This window comes from Candoia aspera, chromosome 4, assembly GCF_035149785.1.
Source record: "Candoia aspera isolate rCanAsp1 chromosome 4, rCanAsp1.hap2, whole genome shotgun sequence".
NCBI lineage: Eukaryota > Metazoa > Chordata > Lepidosauria > Squamata > Boidae > Candoia > Candoia aspera.
In genome coordinates this window covers 43749550-43772753 of record NC_086156.1, presented here as the reverse complement: position 1 = coordinate 43772753, position 23204 = coordinate 43749550, and the positions used below count along the sequence as shown (strand labels likewise).

The following is a 23204-nucleotide window of genomic DNA, read 5'->3' as shown; positions in this document are numbered from 1 at the left end:
GGTTTTAAAATCATAATTTATAGCTTGTGTGGTGTGCGAAGCCAACCATCAAAGGCTAAACAAACCATGGGTTAGCCTAATCATAAACCAGAAAAATACATACTGTATATGCTCAGGAACGCATGGTTTTTCAGTCCCAGTTTTCCTAGCTGTATTCACAACTCCTTGTAAGGCAGGTTAGCCTGAAAAAAGTGAATGGCTTTTAACTTGAACTGAACCCTTATTAACAGCGATACGCTCCATGACACATCTGCACTTTCAGTGCACAACTGGTATTTTAGGGTGATCACAGCTGGGATGCAAAAAAAAACGGGCCAGCATTGGACCAAACGGATGGAGTCCCGAACCAGCGACCTTAAGTATGAAACAGCGATCTAATGTGAACTTACTCGACCTTTGTACATTGATCATCAGTCAGAGCAGAAATGTGAAAGCATGCAAACGCTGAAAAGCCGATCCCGTATTTTAAGAGTGGTCGCTAATGGCAAGTCTAAATGGATCGACTAACGCCGTCTCTAGGACGATCATATACTTGAACATCTCCTTCAGAGAAAGCAGGATTTAGAGAAACCTGTACCAGACGTTAGAAAGTTTTCTTCTGCGCAATTAGCAGAACAACAGCTCCCGGAGCCTCCGCGAATTCTGTAAGGAAGGATTGTGTAATTAGAAGAGAAAGGGTAGAACAAGCGTCTGGCTCCTCCCACTACGGACCAAAATTAATCGCCGCCGTCCAATGGAGAACGCCGAATTGACGCCACGCATACTTGGGCGTTCTCAGAGCAGAAGCCTCTCTAGCCGGCCGGCCGCTCTATAGTGGGGCGGGACTGAGGAGTGACGCGCTGATGCGACTGCTATCGGGCGAGTCCCGTGATGGCTGGCGGTGGTGCCGCTGCTGCGGTTGCTCTCTCGCTTGCTGGGCTCCCGGCGACTGCTCCAGGGCCCGTTCTCGGGCGTCGCAGCAGTGCTGCCATGGCTGACGACGGGCACCTGGAGTCCCCCAACGAACGGTGAGTTAAGGAGGCGGAAGCGAGACTGGCAGGTCGGTTGGCCGGCGGTGTCAACGAGGGCGCTATTGAGAGGCCCTCCCTTGTCAGCCCCTGCTGTGCCTGACGCGCGCCCGTGTTCCCAGCTACTTCCTGGCCCGGCGAGTCCCCGGCTTCCCTTGTCGCCCTAGAAATGGGAGCTTGCCCGCTTCCACCGCCGGCCCGCGTGTAGCCTTCTTCTCCAGGATGCATAGCCCTGATTTTGCCTCGCAGTCCCTAGGATTTGCCTGGTGGAGCTCTGCTCTCTATTCGACGTATCCGTGCCGCTTCGCCGCAGCCGGTAGTGTTTGTCAGCTGAAGCTGCCTTCTCTCTCGCTTCCCTTACAGGTGTACCTCACCTGCGTAAGGCCCGTGCATTCACCCTTTTCGTTTTCGGTGTTGTCAGAGATGAGAAGCTAAAAGATGACTATGATAAACCTAATGTGCGTGTGCTCCACTGCTAAACTAGGGGCAACAGAGAACGAATTCGATTGTTTGGGTACAAATTGATAGACAGCTGTGAATGGAGATGTGAGATTTAAAGCATTTTGAGAATAGGAAAGTGTGTTCTCACACCTGGGTTTGTTTTTTTTGCGCTGAATAGCAGCTGTCCTACCTGCTTTTTTACTCCCTGTAAAAGTTGTTTCCAAAGTTTAAGCTTTCACCAGGAGAAGGAACAGCTAAGGACAGCCAGTTTTAGGACTGAAATCACTCTTGGGAGGAGTAATCTCTGCCTCCCTCCCCCCAATATCTTTCAAATCCACCATCCTTTGTGTGTAATTGTGCACATGAACACAGAACTTTGACATGACTTAATCCCTTTAACAGTACAGGTCTGCCATTTGTACATCTACTTGCACCTTACTTTTTTAATCTATATATTTGCTGTTGTCTTTCTCCAAATGTGAAATAAATTTTTCAGTGCCTTGGCCTGGTGACCTGTTCATGCTGCTTCATTAGAATTGTGTTCTAATTCTAATTTCTTCTCCTTGTACTAGTTTCATACATTTTTAAGAAACAATATTCTAGAAATTCAGCTTTCTTTATAGCTTTATTTACTAGTCTGAAATATATATTCTATAATTCCAAATATAGTTGACTTGTATTCAATCTGTATTCTGTGCATACTCTCTCTTTTTCTTTTAGCTTTATATATGAGAGATTGTTGGAGACAAAATTCTGGTAAGATCTGCCTTGAATTAACTTGCACAATGCCAGCCCAACATTCTAGATCTGCTATAATCCCATATGTCACTTACATTTGCTGCCTGCTACTACTCCAGCATAACTGTGTTTGTGTATGTATTTCCCAGCTACAGTGCGTTTAGTGACAATTGCATTAAAAAGCTCACTTTTTCTCCAGCAAATTCTGCTGTTTCCAGTACAGTACAAGATTTTCCAAAAGTCCTTTTAGTGTTCCTTGCATTATTACATTATTTTAGTACATTTCTTTCAGTGCACAACTGTTAATCTAATCAGTACCTCAATTTTTAAAGTAGTCTCTCAAAATGTGTTCCAGTATGTACTCCCTTGCTCCATTTAAAAATATTTGTCTGCTTCTCCCAGTCATTATCCTCTCCCAGTATACGATATGTACTTAGTGAATCTTCTACATATAACTTTAGTCATCTTTTATTACTTTCTCTCCCGAGAAATATCTTTGAGAGAAAAGCAGTGCTAATATATATGTGTCATGTTCACTGTTTCAGTGTGCACTGTACATCGTAACATTTCACATGCCATGATGCTAACACGCGTTGCTGTTGGGAGGGAGCTGCTGGGAAACCTTCTGCCAAGCTTTCTATCTATGTTTATTTTAATGGAATGTGTTTGGGTTATGTGCGCTGCTCAAGGACTTTTCCACCACACCATCAGGAGCCGTTGGAGCACCTGGGATTGCGAGCCTGGGAAGGTTCTACGGGGGGAGGGATCTCGTTTGTACCGAGGGCTTTTTAGTTTGTATTTGGCGCGCTTTTCCCCATTCTCAGCTTTCTTTGTACTTGCATGCTATTCTTTAATAAACCAGATTTTATTCAAGCTCTTGCTTGTGAGTCTCAGAGTGTTTTAGACTAGGCAATCCTTACAATATGTTAATCATCAGTGTATTATAATAGCATTTTCTTGCCTAGATATATTCCATTTATTATTACTGTCACCACACTCATTTTGTATTGCTCGCCCTCTTGCTTGGCTGTTATTGCTTGGCTAGTATTGCCACTTGCTTGGCTAGTATTGCTAGCCTTCTTATCTAGGATAAGTAAATAAATGTCTGAATTCACATATTTTTCTCTACCCCATCTGTTTGTTGTGAAAGTGTCAGGAATCGAATCTGGGCCCTTTTGCATGCGAAGCTTGTATGCTGTACCATCTTTTTGTTCTATCTTATTTTTGATCAGGTTCACAAGGAATATGATTCTTCTTTTGGTTCTTAGTCTACAGTTTTCTCCTGTTCTTGTTTGCTGTATTTATCTGCCACTTTTTTCTTTACTGAAGGGCCATCAAAGAAATTTAGATAACAACCATGAAAGCCTTCCTTTATACAAGAATGTGAACTTTTCCAAGGTGTGTATAAACACTCAGCTGTGCATGCAAGGATTTAAAATGTAGTGAAAATACAGACACACTGCCCCTGAATTTCTCTGTGCACCTGGTATTTCTACAGACCTTGGAATGTGGAGCATGAAGGTCTCCATGGGATTATAATTGTTTTCAACTGTCTCCATTATAGGGATAAGTCAGAGCTTATATTCACAGGGATATTTGTTAGCATATTCAGTTGACACACTTATAACACCCATGCAATTTTAGCACTAGTGTCATAATGTGTGCAGATCTTCTGGTAATGTAGAAACACTGGGTTTGAAGGTCATATGCATACTCTAACAACCAACACAATTTTAATCCTGATATATTCAGGGTAAATGTGAACAAAGAGTTCAGATGTTTCTAATTTCAAGAACATAAACAATAAAGAGGCACTGTTGTAAACAGATTGAACAATAAAGAGACACAGTTGTAAACAGATTGAACACACATGCAAGATCTGCAAAACCTTCAATGTGGTGTTACCAATAGTACTATATATAAAATAATTTCAGGTGGTAATTTCATAAGAATAATTGATGTTGTCTAGTAAATCAGAATTCCTTTCAGGTAGCTTTTCTCACAAATTGATTGTATAGTAATTTCAGTCCTTCAGGCATACAGTGTCATGCTTAGTATTTCCTAAAGAGTATAAAATGCATTTTTACTATTTAATATTATACTATTCAATAACAAAAAGAGAAATATCATAAAGACATTTCACATTCACCTTACAAGTTGACCTTGAGGATGCCTGAATCTGAAGATAGCATAAAGAAGTCCCCAGCATAGCTTCTATAACAGTCTTCAACCTAAAGTGGCAGCGTCACATATAGAACTGTTTAAAAAGTATAGAGAAATACTGTGGTGGACCTAACTTATTACAATCTCATCTTTGTGTTTGGCAAGTCAAGGGCCAAAGTAATTATTCAGTTTTATGCACAGTAAATCCTGGGTAGAACAATAATTGTATTATTTTTAGTTTGATTCTTAAGAGCCATCCCTAAATACCAAGTTCAAGAAGCAATAGCTATATGAGAAGAGTTGTTTTACCTCTCACCTAATGTAGCAACAAACTGCAGTAATGCCAAGGCCTCTTGGAACAGTTGATGTACAGTACAATTCCTAGAAATATTGCGCAGTAATTTCCCCTCCTCTTCCAGATATTCCTCTCTAGTGCAGGGAAATATAGCCCACTACAGTACTTTGTTTAGAGATAAAGTTAAGAGAGATTTTTACATGTAAATGAGGAAAGAAGACTATTCTGAGAGATCTTCAGAGATGATTGATGTTGTCTAGTAAATCAGGAAGAGTTCTCAATCCAAATTTGAATTATTACTCAGAATTCCTTTCAGGTAGCTTTTCTCACAAATTGATTGTATAGTAATTTCAGTCCTTCAGGCATACAGTGTCATGCTTAGTATTTCCTAAAGCAAAAACCATTGTTATGGTTCTCAGTGTATGGCACCATCTGTGACTGAATAATTAGCATATAATGAAAGCAGTTCAGATTGTCCATGAAACTTTAAAAGTATGTAGCATTTGTACTTTTAATCGAAAACTAGGAAGTGACCCCCTCCTGGCTCACAAGGTATTTCCCTGCATTCTATGGCCAGGTTCTGTCCCCCTTGCAAGCTTACTTTACAGTATTCTTTGAACTGCTAGGCTGTACTGAAGAGAGTGAATCTCTTCAGGATCTTAGGCTTGCCACCCAAGTTTTTCAAAAATACGAAATAGTATAAATAATATAAAAAACCCTTTAACAGTAATGTTTATTACAGTACAGTATTGTATGTGACGCATACTTACGTTCTTGTTTGTTTTTTACTAAGGTACCATATTTTTCAGTTGGATTGTTGTGATAGTTACACTATCAAATTAGAATTTATCTGGGACTCATGGTATAGCCCTCACAGGTTGTTGATGTAAAATAGCTGATCATGATATACTTAATTCAGAATGCAAGTTTTAATTTTGAAATCTTGATTTTATTTGTGTGTAAACAGTGAAGATTACTACAGCCACCTCCTCAGTTCACCATCTGTGTAAATCACTGCCTCCATTCACAATAATGCACAGTTAGCTTAAAAAAAAAGAATTTTATTTCCTTTTTTTGACAAGGCAGTCATTGTATTCTGTGTAGAAATTAGGGAGGAGGAGATGATTGTTAGGTAAAGCTTCAGAATGAAGGATGTTTAAATTGGATTAATATACTTCTAATTAGTTCCTCATGCAAATAAACCAAGCCATTGCCATGACCAAAGCAATGTTGATGTTTTTAACAGATTTAAACACCAAAAGAGTTCTTAAAATGCCTGGGAAAATAAGATTTTCACCTGATGCCAAACAGAAACATAATATATATACCAGGTGAGCCTCTCACTTCATGGGAGAGGGGTACCATGACTGAAAAGGCCTGTTCTCTGGTATCTTTCTGCTTTGCCTTGTTGGGCAGGCATATATGAGAAAGAGCCTCAGCTGAAGATCTTAGAGATTTTAGAAGATCTTAGATAGGTAAATGTGAGAGGAGCCTGACCGCAAGCTGAATTGCATTCAGAAGTAGACTGGAACCATATGCAGGTAGCAAAGCATTGCTATAATATACTTGTATCATTCAGTCCCATTTATCAGTTTAGCTGCTCTCTTTGAACTAGTTGAAGTTGTTGGACTGTTTGCTAACATCGGCCAATGTAAAACATATTGGGGTAATTAAAAAGGGAGGTTACGAGAACATGGGTAACTATTACAAGGCTGTTTCGCATTAACTTGATTAGATGTGAATGTTGTAATGTCAAATTACTGTCTGAATATATGTTGAGCCATCAAGAGCAACTGAACTTCTGGTGACAATGCTAGATTCAAGAGTACAGCCAGATTCCAATCTGATTTTTGCGAGGAGGGCAGTCCTTTTAGAACAAAATGAACTCCATTTAGCTGGACAGGTGGATCACTCAAAAACAATAGCTGTATCTTGTCTGGGTAGAGTCTCAGTTCAGTAGCCCTCACCCAAGCCCAAAGTAGGATAATCAGGTTCCTTATAAGCCTGCGCATCAGTTTATTATTTGGAGGCCATTCTTTGGATCACCTCAACATGATGTACAGAGATTAAGTGGCTAGCTATTTTCTTTCATAGGATCTGAAATTGTAAAATTATCTCCTAGAATAGATGCTTTATTTTTCAAATATCAAGCAAAATTAATTGCTTTCCTCTTTGGAATATATATGAATGAATGAAAATATATTTTTATATTGAAATCTTTTTTTAATCCTGCATTATTCATTCATACTTTAAAAGTTACATCTGAATGCTAAGTCTACTACTTGGAAATCTTTGGAGAATTTATTATAAAATTTTAGCCTTGTAATAGTTACCCATGTTCTCATAGCCTCCCTTTTTAATTACCCCAATATGTTTTATGTCAGCTGATGCTAGAAAACAGTTTTACTTTTTCTTTCTGAATGTATGTTTAAATTATCCAGTGCTTGTACAAAAAAATTCCATTAGTAGGAAATCTTCCTTATAGGTAATCAGAAGTTACCTGACCTAAAACAAAGCCCCCAGAATGTTTGTTTACCATTCTTTCTAATAAACAGCATAATTCACCACAATTTTTCTACTTGGAGTAGAAGTTTTCTACTTGAGTTACATATTTGCTGTATCTTATTCACATTCAGAGAAAGAAATCTTAGTAAGTTGGGAAGAGTCTGGCCTTTTTTATTTAAAGTTTTGGAAGACATGAATTTTGGAGAGAATTTATAAAATGGCTAAAATCAATTTATACCTCACAGAAAGCACAAATTATTGTTAATGGAGATCTAATAGAACCTTGTGAGATACAAAAAGGAGCAAGCCAAGGTTGCCCATTATTCCCTCTCCTGTTTGTTTTGGTTCTTGAAATTTTGAATAGAGATAAAAGGCAAGATGAGAGGATAACAGGTATAAAAATTTTAAAAGACAAGTTGAGAGCTTTTGCAGATGATTTGGTACTGGTTTTGGAAAATTCTTAAGAAGGGATTGATTTACTAATGAGAAAACGAAAAGAATTTGGTGGTTTAGCTGGTTTTAAGATTAATAAACAGAAGATAAAGATGTTAACAAAAATATGAAGATACAAGATCAAACAGAATTGATGACCAAAACAGGTTTCAAGATTGAGAAAAAGGTAAAAGATTTGGGTGTTACTTTGACAAATATGAATTGTATGTAATTTCAAAATAATTATGTTAAGACATGGAATGAAGTCCAAAAAGATATGTTAAGATGGGACATATTATAATTATTATTGTTGGGGAGAATTTCTGTGATTAAGATGAATGTTTTGCCTAGAATGTTATTTTTCTTTCGGACAGTACCTGTTTTGACAACTGATTATCAATTAAACAATGACAGAAAGACATAATCTAAATTTGTGTGGCAGGGGGAAAAAAAATCACAAGTCAAATATAAGGGGTTACAGGATGCTAAGGAAAGAGGAGGTTTAGGTTTACCTGATTTGAAACTTTACTTTGCAGCTTGTTGTTTAGGTTGGATGAAAGAGTGGGTGATGCTGAGAAACAGAAGACTATTGGAGGTAGAAGGACATGATTTGAGGTTTGGGTGACATGGTTATTTATGGTATGATAAAGCTAAAGTTAATGTAGATTTTAAAAATCATTTTGTCAAATGTGCCATATTGAACATATGGAATAGATATAAATCCAGGTTGTGTCTGAAAATGCTTTTGTGGCTTTCACTGCAAGAAGCATATTATAGAAGAGAAATAATTAAACACACTGTAAATGGTTAACTTATGCTGACATATTAGAATTTTCCCATGGAGAATTCAAAATAAAATCAAGAGAAGATTTGACATTAGAAGTATACATGTGTCAATGGCTTTCCTATGTACAATTATTAGAAAGCTTTTAAGTAGATAAAAGGACTTTTCATTTTGAATATTGTGAGACTGACTTTGAAATAGAATTATGTACAATTGATGCATGTTATTGCTAAAATTTATAAACTTTTATTGAAATTTGAAACAGAAGAAGAACAAGTGAAAGATATATGATAAAATAGACTAATAACTTTGGTTATAACATACAAATGGAACAGTGGGAGAATATGTGGATGAGAGGATTGAAATTTACATTATGTTACAATCTTAAAGAGAATTTTTATAAAATGATGTATTGTTGGTATTTGTCACTGGAAAATTGTCTAAAATGTTTAAAGATACTTCGAATTTATGCTGGCTGGCTGGCTGGCTGGCTGGCGGGCTGGCTGGCTGGCTGGCTGGCGGGCGGGCTGGCGGGCTGGCAGGCTTCCTTCCTTCCTTCCTTCCTTCCTTCCTTCCTTCCTTCCTTCCTTCCTTCCTTCCTTCCTTCCTTCCTTCCTTCCTTCCTTCCTTCCTTCCTTCCTTCCTTCCTTCCTTCCTTCCTTCCTTCCTTCCTTCCTTCCTTCCTTCCTTCCTTCCTTCTCTTCCCCTCATCTTAAATATTAGTTTCTGTTAGTTTTTCTCTTTCTTGCTTAAAAATTTAATAAAGGGAAGAGTTGTGATTCCTCATAATTTGTACACAGACTGCACTGACATGGAAGTCAATGGTAGATATTACACAGGTTAGCTCGGTGTAATCTTGCACCCTCCAGATGTATTGGATTGTAGCTCTTACCATTCCCAGGTAGCCTGACCACAAGATAGCTTGTTTGGAAGTGGTAAGATATTTAGTCCAACAAATCTGGAGGTCTTCAGTTTACGGGAGGATAATAGATGTTTTCAGTTCTCCAGCTTGAAAATTCCACACCTTTTTTTTTTTTTAAGGTACATCTCCTTGAACCAAACATACACTAAAACCTCAGTTACAACCACTGATTTGTTCCTGCTATTTTTAAAAAACAGAACATTACATTTTTGAATACATTTCCATTTTAGGTATACTGTATAGCCCTGACTTGGAAACTGTGGAGCTAAAAAAAATTATTCTTCATGGAACCAAGTTATCATGCACACGATGAGATTCAGTCCTCAAATGCCATTAAACTCTTAAACTTTTAATCATGTAACATTTGTGTATGCTATGTAAGTTCAATGTTTTAACATTTCTTGCAATACACTGTAGGCAGCAGCAAAGAAAATTCTAACAACACAAAATTCTAAGACATGCTCGATGCAGTAAAGCAAGTGTGTTGGAACAGAAAAAATAAAGTCCACTTAGCCATAAATATATTCTTCCTGGCCTCCAACACAGATACAAGATACTATTTAAAATATATATGTGTAAAACAGGACCTTATTGGTTTTATTTTTCCCATTTTGAAAAGTTAGCATTACAGTAGTAAGTTTGGAATCTCAAGCAGTATTAATGGATAAAATCACAATGTTATTCATATTATTGATATTGGAATAGAACGTAAAGTTTCCTTTGAGTTGTCTACTGGTGCTTCATGGAGATTTACATGGTGACTTTATAGAAACTACAGGTAGTCCTCACTTAACCATTTGTTTAGTGACAGTTCGGACTTAAGACGGTGCTGAAAAACCTGACTTACAACCAGTCCTCACGCTTATGATGTTGCAGCGTCCCTGTAGTCATGTGATCATGGTTTGGGTGCTTGACAACCAGTTCACATTTATGACTTTCGCAGCATCCTGTGGTCACATGATCGCCATTTTCGACCTTCCCAGCTGGCTTCTGGCAAGCAAAATCAGTGAGGAACCACGCGATTTGCTTAAAAACCATGTGGTTCACTTAACGCCTGCAGTGATTCGCTTAACAATTGCAGCAAGAAAGGCCATAAAATTGGGTTGGATTCGCTTAATGACTGCTTCACTTAGCAACCAAAATTACAGGTAGTCCTCGACTTATGACCACTATGACCAATGGCCCATAGTTATGGCCATTGCAGTACCCCCGGTGTCACGTGTTCAAAATTCAGGCACTTGGTAGCCCACCCACACTTGCGACTGCAGGGGCGCTTCAGCTACCCCCACCTATCTCCCTCCCCATCTCTGCCCTTTTGGCTGCCCTGACCCTGTCTTGCAGGGCGGCCAGCAGCCCCAAAACCGGGCAGCTTGGAGCTGCTTGCCACATCGCAGTTCAGGGGCTTCTTGGCGCGCCATGGCTTGGGCTGCAAGAAGCCCCTGAGCTGTAGCGTAAAGCTGTCTGTGGACGCCTCAGCCACCCCAGTCCAGTCCCAGCAGCAGCTGCCCTCGCCACCCTGCACTCCAGGGCCCCTGCTCCCCTGCGCTCCGCCACCCTAGCTGACCATCACCATCTTCTTGATCCTGCTGCTGACAAGGCGTGTGTGGCCTGGCCCTTCATGCCAAGGAGCCCCTTTGCACCGTGCTGCTGGGCCAGGCTGGGGCTGGGCTTCGCACTGCGATGCGGCTCTGGGGCTTTGCAGGAGGAAGGAGAAAGCCTCAAAAATGGCCAGCAGCTTCCAACGTGAGCTGCAGAGTACACCCCAGAAGCACCCCTGGAGATTCTGCGGGTGCTTCCAGCACGCTCTGCAGCTCACGTTGGAAGCTGCTGGCTGTTTGGGAGGCTTTCTTCCTCCTGCAAAGCTTCACGAACTGGAGAGTCTGTGGGCTAACCTTCCCATTGGGTGAAGAATTTAACTTGTCATGAATGTATTGTTGACTGTTTTAATCTTAGCACTGCTAGGCTATTTGATAGATTGTAAAAAAGTGTCTCTGTGTTTAAGAGCAGAGGTCAGCAATGCTTTCTGGCTCTTCTACACTATATTACAATTTGGATTCATCCCCCTCCCCCAAAATTTTCACAGTAATTATCAAAATACCATAACATTTCTGAAACCTTAACTTTCCACCATCCTGTCATCTTTCCCTGTTCTCCTTTTAGAAGAGATGGAACTGAGAATGAATGCAATGTTCTGGTTAAGTATGAGGGACTACCTGAAAAGATATGTATGACTCTTGAGCAATTTTTAAAAAATCATTTGTTTAAATCTCATTTCAAAGGGAGTATATTCTAAATTTTGCAGTAATCAGATCTGTGCTTTTTCTCAGGAAATACATCCTGAGCATCCCTTTATTTCTGTAACCCTAACAAATAAATTACGTTGAGTGATTGAAGTTTGGATGACTACAGTGATTTTGAGCACCACCAGTTTTTCACAGCATGACAAATATTTAATATTTTGTTGATTGGATTGGAAATAATTGAATGCCAGATTACCACATCTCCGGTAATTATTATCTCCAATGTCTAATCAAATAAGCCTATTCACTTGATCACTGAATAACATTAGTAGCATATTATTTAAATTATTTTAAACTCTTATATTTGTATTCCATCTAGGTCAGGATGGCTATCTAGTTGGCTCCCTGCATGGTGTCCCACATCACTTGTACATCTAAAAGAAGCTGAAGAGAAAATTTTGAAATGTAAGCACCTTGTGGTAAGAAATCTCAATGGCATACATCTCAAGTTTTATGAGTCTCTCCCCCCTCCCTTTTTAATGGAGAAAGAAATGAGAAGAACAAAAATAATTAAGAAACAGGCTTTGGTGCAGTTGAGCATCTGGTCCCACCCAGAAAAGAATGTAAGATTTTAATTGGGCAGGTAGTGTATTAAAGAAAATAGAATATAGCCTGACCATAATCTGTTGCATTTGAGAGGTTGGAAGGTTCATACAAATTGCACAGGTGAAGATTGGGGAATAAAGTAAGTGAACAATCCATATAATGAAGCTTTGCTTTCTTTTTTCACAACTATTCTGGATTGTGTTATAAGGTATAAAAGTAAGGTTCTCTCAGTGGTTTTGATCTCAAAATGTGTTCATTGCATTTGTAGAATTGTTTCAGTATAGAGTGAATAATAAGGCTTGTATTTCTTCCTTCAGGTATTACAAGTACCTACAGTAAACAATATGTATTCATATCCAGTGGAAATAAAATATGGACGCTTACATTCTCTCAGAACCTTTCACAGAAAACTCCACTTGTTCTTCTCCATGGGTTTGGAGGTGGTGTTGGACTTTGGGCTCTCAACTTTGAAGATCTTTGTGAAAATAGGACTGTGTATGCATTTGATCTCTTGGGATTTGGTCGCAGTAGTAGACCACAGTTTGACACTGATGCAGAAGTGGCAGAAAATCAATTTGTAGAATCTATTGAAGAATGGAGACGGAAAATAGGATTGGATAGAATGATTTTACTTGGACACAACTTGGGTGGCTTCCTGGCAGCTGCTTACTCACTAAAATACCCATCAAGGTATATGAAAACAATAGATAAAGGGAAATTATTTCTATAAGGTGATAGGTTGGCAGCATAACGATATAATATGTGCTCAGTCTGGAACCATATGGCTAAACTCTCTGCCTAGCTTCAAATACAATTGAAAAACTAGTTTGATGGTTTTAAATATAGAATACAAACTTTATCGCATTGATATTCTATGTTATCTTCTGATGGAACTTGCATAAAACATCTTTTCTGGGTTGTTTTTAAATATCCCAATTTACTTCCAATTTTGAATGCAGGTTAACTGGCAGGAACTCAGGGCTTTCTGTAGTATCATGTGCCTTCTGCGGTATCATGTAGCCAGGTTGTCTGCTCAACCATTGCTTGCTTACCAGTATATGTAATGGTACTGGCCATTGCTTTTTTTTTTCTTTTGGTATAAATCTTTCTGAGTATCTACAATATGTTAATGCAGGGAGGACATTTAGGGGACCACAAAATACTGTTTGCTCATGTGTCATTGTTAATGAGCTTGATTTCAGAATACCTATGGAACAAAAGCCTTGGGGGCGAGGGGGAGGGAAAGTGGGAGGTAAATGGCAGATAATTACTAAAAATCATGAGTAATGAAGAAATGGTATACTTCAGGGAAAAGCTGCTAACTATATGGAGAGGGTTTGCATTACAGGAATTTAAAAGTGTTCACTTTCATTTTTGTTTAATGGCAGTTTATGTTCTGTGAGTTTAGCTATCATGATTGATGTTAAATTATAACTCAAAAAATCTTTGTAGAAAGGTATCTTCATTTATTCACTTTGCACAGTAGTACCCATGTTAAAAACTATAGATATTCAGGAGTTTAAGAAGTAAAGTAATTTTAGATTAATCTGCGGTATTATTATTTAAAAAACAAGAATAGAATTATTGGGTGTGATTGAAGTTCCATCTTCTGGTAAAGCTGATGTTAATACATAAGCAGTTATTTAGAAATTAAAGTGAGATGTGATATAGTGCTTTATTTCTATCACATTTTAAGAAAATGAATGCATCTGTTTCAACTATTTAAGAATTTAAATGCTGAGAATCCTGAAAGATTGGAGTATGAGGGACAGATGCTTTTAAAATGTTTTATTGTTCATTTAAAAAAAGCCAATAGCTAAATGTTGCTGGCTTACTGACCAGACAAATGGTGTTGCCAGCACCTCTCCTTATTCCAGGTCTTGTTCTTAACCACTTTCTGTATCTCTGAAATAAAATAAGAGGTCAGGGAAAAGTGTCCTCCCACAACCTCTAAGGTTAACATGGTGGTCTAATCCTGGGTGCTTATGCCTTGCACTTCTCAACCCAGAAATATAAGGGAAGACACAAGGCTACTGAATGGAGAGCTGGCCTCCCACCAGCTTCCTCCAAGCTAAAAGTAAGAGGCAGAGCATGGTGGCTTACTCCTCATCTGCACATGACGATTCAGAACCCAGTGAATGCAGAAGCAAGGTCATGTCCATTTTGCAGTTGGAGACGGAAGTATGTTCAATTTCTATAATCTCACAGTTAGAACTTAATTTAGTCTTAAGCCCAACTAGATGGTAGAGAGCTGTGGCTCATCCCTTCTCCTTTTGTGCGGGTGATGGTGACAAGCAAGACTGTTGAGCCCTGTGAGCCCTGTTCAGCAGAATGAGTGAGCTTAAGAGAAATGAATGAACTCTCCTGTGTCTAAACAAAAATATTTTTTTTATTTCAAGAATGAGCAAAGTGTTGCTCCCCAGATATTATTGACCTTCAGTATTCATCAGTCCCAGCCCGAATGATCAGTGGTGAGATATCATGGGAATTGCAGCCAACAGCATCTAAACTGCTACATCATATCAATTCCTACTTTGCTGAAATGCTACAGACCATAGACCTTAGATACCTCCAAGAGATATCTTGGAATGTGAATAATTTTCTGGCAGTGTTTTTTAAACGAATGATACTGATGTATGACTTGATTATTATGCAGCTACAGTGAGAAAACAGAGAGATTAAGTTTTAGTAGCCAAGAATATCTTTTACATCATATGGCTGCAAAGGAAACTTTTGCCCTCATAACTCCACTAAGTTGGAGAGCAATAATGCCAGCAAAGTTATAACCTGTGTCCACCCAAAGCTAAATCATAAAGCATAGTTTGCAAGCTGTAATATCTAAGTTTACTTAGCAAATGAATTTGGAAGAACAAATGCATGGTTTAATGTGATTATGAAATGTGAGGGTTGGAAGATAGAGATCATCTAGGCCAACCCCGCCCAGTGCAAGAGTCCACTGCTGCAGCATCCTCAACAGATGGCTACCCAGCCTCCGCATCGTCATTTTTTCTCCAGTGTCTTTTTTTGCTTCCAAATCCCTTGTTATCTTGATCGTTCTCCACTAGATATACCCCAGGTAGTCAATAATGGCCTTCCCAAAATTTGTCCAGAACTAAATGCAATATACTTGATATGGTTTGACTGATGAATGAACCTGCTAATATTGATCATTTTGTGTATAAAGCTAAATCAGAGCACTGTGCAAATGGCTCATGTCTCTTCTGTGTCCAGTATACTTGGGGGAGGCATTTTGGGTATTTCTAATTTCAGTGTTAGTTAGCTACAACTTGCCATTTCATCTCTACTGAAGGCTGTGATTAACATTAACCATGGTTTAAATGGATGGGTAATCTTTGCCCAGCATGTACTTCCCCCAGTGTCAGGCCCAGCCCAAAAACAGCGATGAGTCAGTGAATTCAAACTCCACTTCTTTATTAGCTCTCACCATACAGACAGAATCTTGCCAGACTAAAGCTACTCTAACTGATCTAAGGGGAAATAACCTGGGAGGCTCTAGGGCGGGGCTATCCTGTACCTCTTCGTTTTCCCACCATCACTCTCTGGACTGTGAGTCTGCTTATCTCCTCCATGCCCTTGGAATGTACTCCCTCCTTCCTGAGAACCAGCAGCAGCGCCAAAATCCACCACACCCAGCCCCTAAATTATTCCCGGATTGCAATGCTAGGTGCAATGGAAAAACTCCACCTTGTACTGGCATGGTTTCTTTCCCCCAATTTTTTCCTCATAAAAGTTGTGAAATAGGCCCCCAAAGGATTCAGTGTGTCTGTTTTGCATATTTAAACCCGACCTCAGACTTGGAAAAAGAACAAAAGAAATGAACCAAATATCTCCCCTTCATCAGTAATGCTGCTGTCACCAGACTCAGAGTGCACATTAAAATACATATACACACACACATACATTATCATGAGTACTGATGGCGAGCAGGAGGGGGCCTCTATCCAGGGGGGAAAACGCATGCGTAGTACTGAGGAATTAAGCAGCCATTCAAAGAGACACAATTCAGACCCGCCTTGACTTTTGGGGTTTATCTGTCTGGGTTTTTCCCACGCTTCTTCAGTTTGTTAGGATTTTCTGTCTTATGTAGCAGTAATAAACACTAGAGACCTATTCCTCGTCTCAGCGTGATTCCTGACTGTTAGGACATACATATACATATACACATACATACACATACATACTGGGAAGAAAGTTGCCCATCCTGGCTTAAACCCAATTCAATGTAATTGTCTATGTATATTGTTATATATCATATACTGTCATAAACACTCTGTAGGGGTTCAACTGACTGGATAAAGAATTAGGCTGTGCCCTACTCCATTTTTGTTTGGACTTGTGTATACCCATTAAACAGTTCAGGATTCTAATAAAGCGAAATCTCAGGTCATGTGAATGTCTATACTGATTAAATAAAAGGACAGCTCTCCTTCAGATTATGTGGATAGAGAACGGATGAGGCCAACACGCACTTCCCATTCTGTATCCAGATTGAAGTAGTTGATAATTTTATAACTGAACTTTGAAGCATATGATGTACATAGATGGATGAGCTCTTATTCTACATCTAAATCTATTTCTTAGGCAGATACAGAATAGTTAAAATATGATTTGCACTGTTTAAACTATTTCCTTAACTTTACTCTTAACTCTACGTTACTCTTAACTTTCTTAACAAAATCTCTTTAATTTTACCCCTGCAGAGTAAAGCATCTTCTGTTAGTGGAGCCATGGGGTTTTCCAGAAAGGCCTTCCAATGCGGAGCACGAGAGGCCTATTCCAATATGGATCAAAGCACTTGGAGCTGTTTTAAGTCCATTTAATCCATTGGCTGGTCTCAGAGTAGCTGGACCTTTTGGTGAGTGCCAGCCTAGCTTATTTTGAGGTCCTGCCAAAGACATCAGTTTTGAATTGCAATAGCTTGAACTTAAGGTCATCCGTATATTTTAGCACTAATTGGTTAGGGTTAGAATGTGGAATCACATTAAGGCCGTTGACCAAGCTGGCTGAGGAATGACAGTGCACTTAGATCTTCCTTTGCACCCAGCATATAGAAGGACAACAGGCTCCTGCAGGAGAATATAGATTTTCTGCCAGGTGCAGTCCAGTAATTTTGGGGACCAATTTCTTTAGATGTTTATTGGCAAGGATAAATGTGTTGGTGAAAAAGGCCTGTGTGTTACTAACTTTCTCTTTCTCTTGCTCTATACTTCAAATGGAAATTTTTACTGAAAAGTGTCCAAAGTTTATAAATTGGATGGATGCTTAGGGACCAATAGAAATAAAATACCCAATAGCAGAAAATGTTTAAAGATATAATAATTATTTTAGCAAGTCATAACATCTTGGATTTCTAAGGTAATAGTGTATTATTTATTTTGTTTATGCTGTTTAGGACTTGGTTTATCAAAATAGAAGAAAATGTAGCTTTGTCAAATCAGAGTTTGTTAGAACTCTAGGCAATTGTTGTTTGTCAGTTAAATTGTATTGAAATAAATAATAGTTTCTCTAATTCTTATATGAATGACTGATAATGAATGATAGTATCAGCTAATATATTTCAATTCTTGAATAGATTGAATTGTTATTTTCTGCACATTTTGAACTTTCCATCCTGTGTCTGCAATTAGCAGTGTTAAATTCTTAACTTTTGATGTATGATAGGATTGAGCCTGGTACAACGTATAAGGCCGGACTTTAAGAGAAAGTATTCATCCATGTTTGATGATGATACAGTCACCGAATATATCTACCATTGTAATGTGCAATCACCAAGGTAAGCATAAGATTTTAGAAGTCTTTATATTAATGTAATTATTCTATAAAGCATGGATCTTTAAATGATCAAAACAGTATCCAGCATCCTGCAAAGATAGGAAGTGTTATTGTTTGCAGAACTACAGTCTGCAAAGAAAAAGAAATACCTGTGGGTGGAAAATTACTTTTAAAAAACCCATGAAGAATAACAATGCTGGTTATTAGAGGAAGAATGGAATGGAGTATTTTCAAAAAGGGCATGATAACATGGACAAATAAATTCTCTGCTAAATCATTTTCTTGCATGGTGTTTTCTTAACATGTGAAATCACCATAACTCTTCAGTCTTCACTATTGTTGAATAAGCTGTTTGTAAAGATGACAGGTTAAAATCCATCCTAAGCTGTTACCCAAAGAGTAGAGAGGTGACAGGTATGGGGTTCCTTTGAAATCAGGTAAGTTTTTTTTTAAGAAAGTATCAATTTCATAAATTGATACGTTTTTAATATTCTCCCCTTCCGTTCCCTTGTTCTGCTTTCAACATTCACAAAGGCCAGCTTAGCTTTTAGACAGGTGTCATTGTTCCTGAAGTCGTATGTGGCAAAGGCTCTATCAGACTGGTGCCATTGACTTTTCATAGAACCACAGAGAGATAAAGATAATTATTTTAAATTATCTGTGATTATATTAAACATACTTAAGACTTGACAAATGCTAGACAAAGTTTTTTTTTTTAATGTAAGAATAGCAACATTAGGTGGTGTTACGTTAACAAAAGATAGTCGTTTACAAGGCCAGCTATATAGTAATTAGGAAGTACATCTTGTTTTTTCATTGATGTCTTTAAGCGGTGAAACTGCTTTCAAGAACATGACAGTTCCCTATGGATGGGCAAAAAGGCCAATGCTACAGAGAATTGCCCATATGCATCAAGACATTCCTATCACTGTGATTTATGGAGCAAGGTCATGTATAGATGGCAATTCTGGAGCCACCATCCAGTCCCTGCGACCAAATTCATATGTGAAAACAATAGTAAGTGGGACATTCTAGTCATTAGTTTGATTTCTGTTGCAAGGTGGATCCCTCTAATTTACCTTCTTTGAACATTTGGCAGCCAGTATCAGCTATCTTTTCTCTGTTACTGAAGCCTAAATGTATTCAAATTACAATTCTAGCAGTCTTTTAAAATATGTTTTGATATATGTTTTTTCTTCCTCATCATCTATGGATAAATATGAAAGACAAAGCAGCTCAGCATAAATTGAATTGATGTACAGCTACATTCATTTCGCTACAGATCTGTAAGCACCATAGTACTAGTAGATCTTACTTCTCTATGATGAACAGATGAGAGGAAGGTTGTAAATGGACTGGAGAATTATTCATACACAAAAAAATTCAGTTTTGTGCACAGATGGACCCTCCCTAACTCATCCAGATTTTTTTTTCCTGTACCTTCGAGTCAGTGTTGACTCCTCATGACTGCTTGGACTAGTCCTTGCAGTTTTCTTGGCAAGATTTCAGAAGTGGTTTGTCATTGCCTGTTTCCTATGGCTGAAAGTGATTGGCCCAAGATCACCCAGCTGGCTTTGTGCCTAAGGCAGGACTAGAACTCACGGTCTCCCGGTTTCTATCCTGGTGCCTTATCCACTACACTGTCTCTGTCTCCAGATTTAGATGTATTGAATTTCTAATACACAAGGGCTTGATCTAGATTTTTCAGTAACGTTACTCTGTTTAGCTTTTTTGGTAAATGTGTCTTAATGTGTGGAAATGAAAGCCAAATGTGAAATTATCTTTTTGCATGGATACCCTTGAAATGTATAAGAAATGATGATGAGTAATACAAATTAACTAATTATTGCTTAAAATGAATAAAATCCAGATCGATCTCTTGGTTAGATCCCTGTTTTGTTTTGGTTTTTTAAATATACATCATTCACCCACCCACCCACCCACCTTTATTTTTATAAATAACTCAAGGTGGCAAACATACCTAGTACTCCTTCCTCCTCCTATTTTCCCCACAACAACAACCCTGTGAGGTGGGTTGGGCTGAGAGAGAGTGACTGGCCCAAGGTCACCCAGCTGGCTTTCATGCCTAAGGCGGGACTAGAACTCACAGTATACATCACACTATCCCATTTTGCAAAACCCCCAAAAGGTGGAAGAGATTAAAGACAGGAGATAAGAGGAAAGGAAATGTAAATGTAAATCTAGTGTTAGCAGGTGGACCTATAAATGTTGATCATGCTGTCCATCATGGCTTTGGTCACTCAAGGCTTTCATATAACACCTTTTAGTAAGGTGACAAAAGAGTAGAATAGGTTACTGTCTTACTCCTGAGCAGCATTTCATGCAAATGGTAAGGACACAGTATAGGTCATCTTTTGGCATATTTTGGGCAGGGTACCATAAGGGCAACTGAAGCTCAGTTTTATCCCCAAACATGTGCACATCATTCTGTGCAAGCAAGGATCCAGTGTTGCCTATCACTCCTTCAGGCATGATACTAAAACAAGTACTGTAACACTTCCTTGCCTGCAGTCTTAGACTCTTATGTTTAAAAAATCTGGGAAAAAGAAAAGTATGAACCTGCAAAAGTAGGGAACTCAGTTCATAGTTTATTATTCTAGAAACACACATTTCAACATAGTTTTTGTAAATGTTAATAAAGTTATAAAACATTTATGTTTGAACATTGAATTGATTTTTTTCCCTCCCTCCCTTTCCCAGGCTATCCTTGGTGCAGGTCATTATGTATATGCGGATCAGCCCGAAGACTTCAACCAGAAAATAAAAGATATCTGCAATTCTATGGACTGAAAGGATTCTGCTTTTTTGAAAAAGGTGGCTACAAATATAATTCAAAGCAATACTTTGTAGTGTATTATAAAAAAAGTTAAGGAAAAACTGAAAAAAGAACTGATTTTGTATGCACCCTTCTTTCAAAATGTTTGCACACTTTAAACCATGCAGTGCCTTTTATTGTAATGGGCAGATTTTAAAAAAACCTGTACATTTTAGTTGGATTCTGTCTCTGTGTGTTTAGGAGAAATATTATGTGTCAATATGTATTAAAATATTTTAAAACTAGAATTTTAAAAGTGGAACTTTGCAAAACTAGAACATTTAACATGCAGGGATTTCTGTAGCAAACATTTTTACAAAATGTTAAGTAGAATTACAGAGTGGCTACTTCGTTCAGTATCCATATATTGTAGCCTTCATATCTTGAACTTTTTAAGAAGATTAAATATTTTACTGAGGTTCCCTTTGAGTCAGAAGATTGCATGTAGGATGTCTGCATTGTATTTTATGTGGAGCTTGCCAAAATAATATTGGTAAGCACTCAGGAAAAAGAGCACAAATAGGAAGAAGAGTTGGGAATAATTCTGATTTTTATTTTTTGCTCTTGTAACTTTTGTTTACTGTGCTAATGATTGAATGCTTAGTGTCCTAAGGAGCTTCATTTTCTAAGATACTAGTACTGCTCTCACACACTTTTAAAGAGAAGTTGCAGAACACAGTGGATTTGAAATCTTCATCTGACACTATGATTATTGCAAGATATATTGCTGACCTGATTCTCGACTTTTACATGCTACTAAAATTCAGTCATTACATAGATAAAGTAATGATTAATGTTTGGATGAATATGTGTTTCTTATAAATTATTGGAATTTTGAGCCAGTCTAACTGTAAAATAATAATAATAACCTTGTCAAACCAGGTATCTTAAAAAAAGGCATCTTTGATTAAATAATAGAAATGAATCTGGAAATGTTCTCTTACCTCAGCATTTTTAAAATAAAAAGGTTTCTTTATGCAGTATTTTAATGCATTTATTTAGACCTTGGATTCTTTAAAATAAAAATCTAAGGTAAGCTTTTAAGTACCTGGTTAAAATAAGCAGAATTGTTGTAAACTTAAAAGGCAGGTGGAGTGGTTTGTAAACCTAATTGTCTACAAGATAACTTATTAGTTAACTTTTTAATGTTGAATTAACTACTGAATCTCTGTTTTTTCTTATATAAAAAACTTTCAGCAAGTGTGATGTATTTCTTGAAAAGTAGTTATTGTGCTGTCTTTTAAAAGTATCATAATTCTCTTAAAATATAAATCAATTTAGAAGTTCATTTTAAGCATAATGGTCTTATTCCAGATACTTAGGAATACTAGGTCATATCTCTCAATTTTGTTTCCTTTGTGTCAAAATAGGGAGACATTTAAAATTAACATTTGAAAAAAAAATACTTCCAAGAAATTTTTGTATCAAGGTAAACAAAGATGCCACAATACAATCTAAAACTGCAATCACAATGAGTAAGAATTATTACTGAAAACTTTCATATCTGAATCCATCTAATTTATCAGGTCAGGGGTGGTCCAGCATTTTTATAGAAGTAAATTTTGTGCATTTAGTTCCAGATGCTGGACTATCCATGTTTCAGCCAGGCTTGAAGGGTCTGAAAGAAAAACAGGATATTTTTGTTCTGTTCGGTCCCTGGAACGGTACGCTTTGCACATCCCTAGTTTCATTAGACTTAATTAAGTTATAGATGTGACAACATAAACTGCTCACAATCTTCTGGGTATTCTACTTTTAGTCACATCCAATTTGTTACATAAGTTAGTGGCAATTTTAATATTGTTTATATATCCCATCTTTATAAGGACAGACCTGATGTCCTTTGTCAGTCTCTGCAGCTGTTGCCTTGGGAAGGGAGAAGAAAATCATAATAATCTGTTTCTGACTCCAATGATGGGAATGAAGCAATTACAGGATAACAAAACTACAGTGCTGAAATGTGCCATTTTGACTGGAACTCCAAAGCTGCTTTATAAATACATTGGTCAAACTAATCAAATTCAGTCAGCATCTACATGGGCAACATGTTCTCCAGATGCTGAATTCTGATGAACCCTTGGTAACATGGCATAGTACTCCAATGTAAATGGAAGACCATATATTGTCCTCTCCTCTCCTATATAAACAAGTTACAGCAGCCATTTACAATATATTCCCCACCAAGCTAAGTGCAGTCTATGAAGTACTGTATTCTGAAAATGCGGTGGGCAACCACCCTCTGTTTTAAATCTTAAGACAGCAGAAATGGGAGGTCTATTGACCAGCCACTGTAATAGCTGTTTGTCATGGTTGAATTTAGCTGGAATGTTTAAAATCATCTTGTGTCAAAAATTGCTGCTGCTGAGAATTTCCTAATTCATTTTCCCAATCTGCTGCCCTAAAAATATGTTGGGACCACAATTTCCAGGCAGTGTGGTTATA

At 37.9% G+C, this 23204-nt stretch overlaps 1 protein-coding gene across 3 annotated transcripts; it reads left to right on the top strand.

Annotated features, from left to right (window-relative positions):
• The first annotated feature begins 847 nt into the window (after positions 1–847).
• Positions 848–21715, top strand: ABHD5 (abhydrolase domain containing 5, lysophosphatidic acid acyltransferase). 3 transcript variants are annotated; one of them, XM_063303939.1, is made up of 8 exons: positions 848–1007; positions 2169–2204; positions 11907–11992; positions 12451–12823; positions 16855–17009; positions 17816–17927; positions 18757–18943; positions 20648–21715. In XM_063303939.1, the coding sequence occupies exons 1-8, from the start codon at positions 871–873 to the stop codon at positions 20735–20737; spliced, it is 1176 nt and encodes a 391-aa protein (XP_063160009.1). In that variant the 5' UTR covers positions 848–870; the 3' UTR covers positions 20738–21715. The 3 variants fall into 3 exon arrangements, with proteins under 3 accessions (XP_063160009.1, XP_063160010.1, XP_063160011.1); XM_063303940.1 differs by lacking the exon at positions 2169–2204; XM_063303941.1 differs by lacking the exons at positions 848–1007; positions 2169–2204 and adding an exon at positions 8135–8196.
• The last annotated feature ends 1489 nt before the right edge of the window (positions 21716–23204 follow it).

What these genes read in the sequence shown, in the direction of transcription:
- ABHD5 (XM_063303939.1), top strand. Translation starts at nt 871, where the DNA reads ATGGCTGGCGGTGGTGCCGCTGCTGCGGTTGCTCTCTCGCTTGCTGGG. An exon ending in TTGTTGGAGACAAAATTCTG is followed by an intron (nt 2,205 to 11,906) that starts GTAAGATCTGCC and finishes TATTCCATCTAG; the next exon opens with GTCAGGATGGCTATCTAGTT. An exon ending in TCACTAAAATACCCATCAAG is followed by an intron (nt 12,824 to 16,854) that starts GTATATGAAAAC and finishes TTACCCCTGCAG; the next exon opens with AGTAAAGCATCTTCTGTTAG.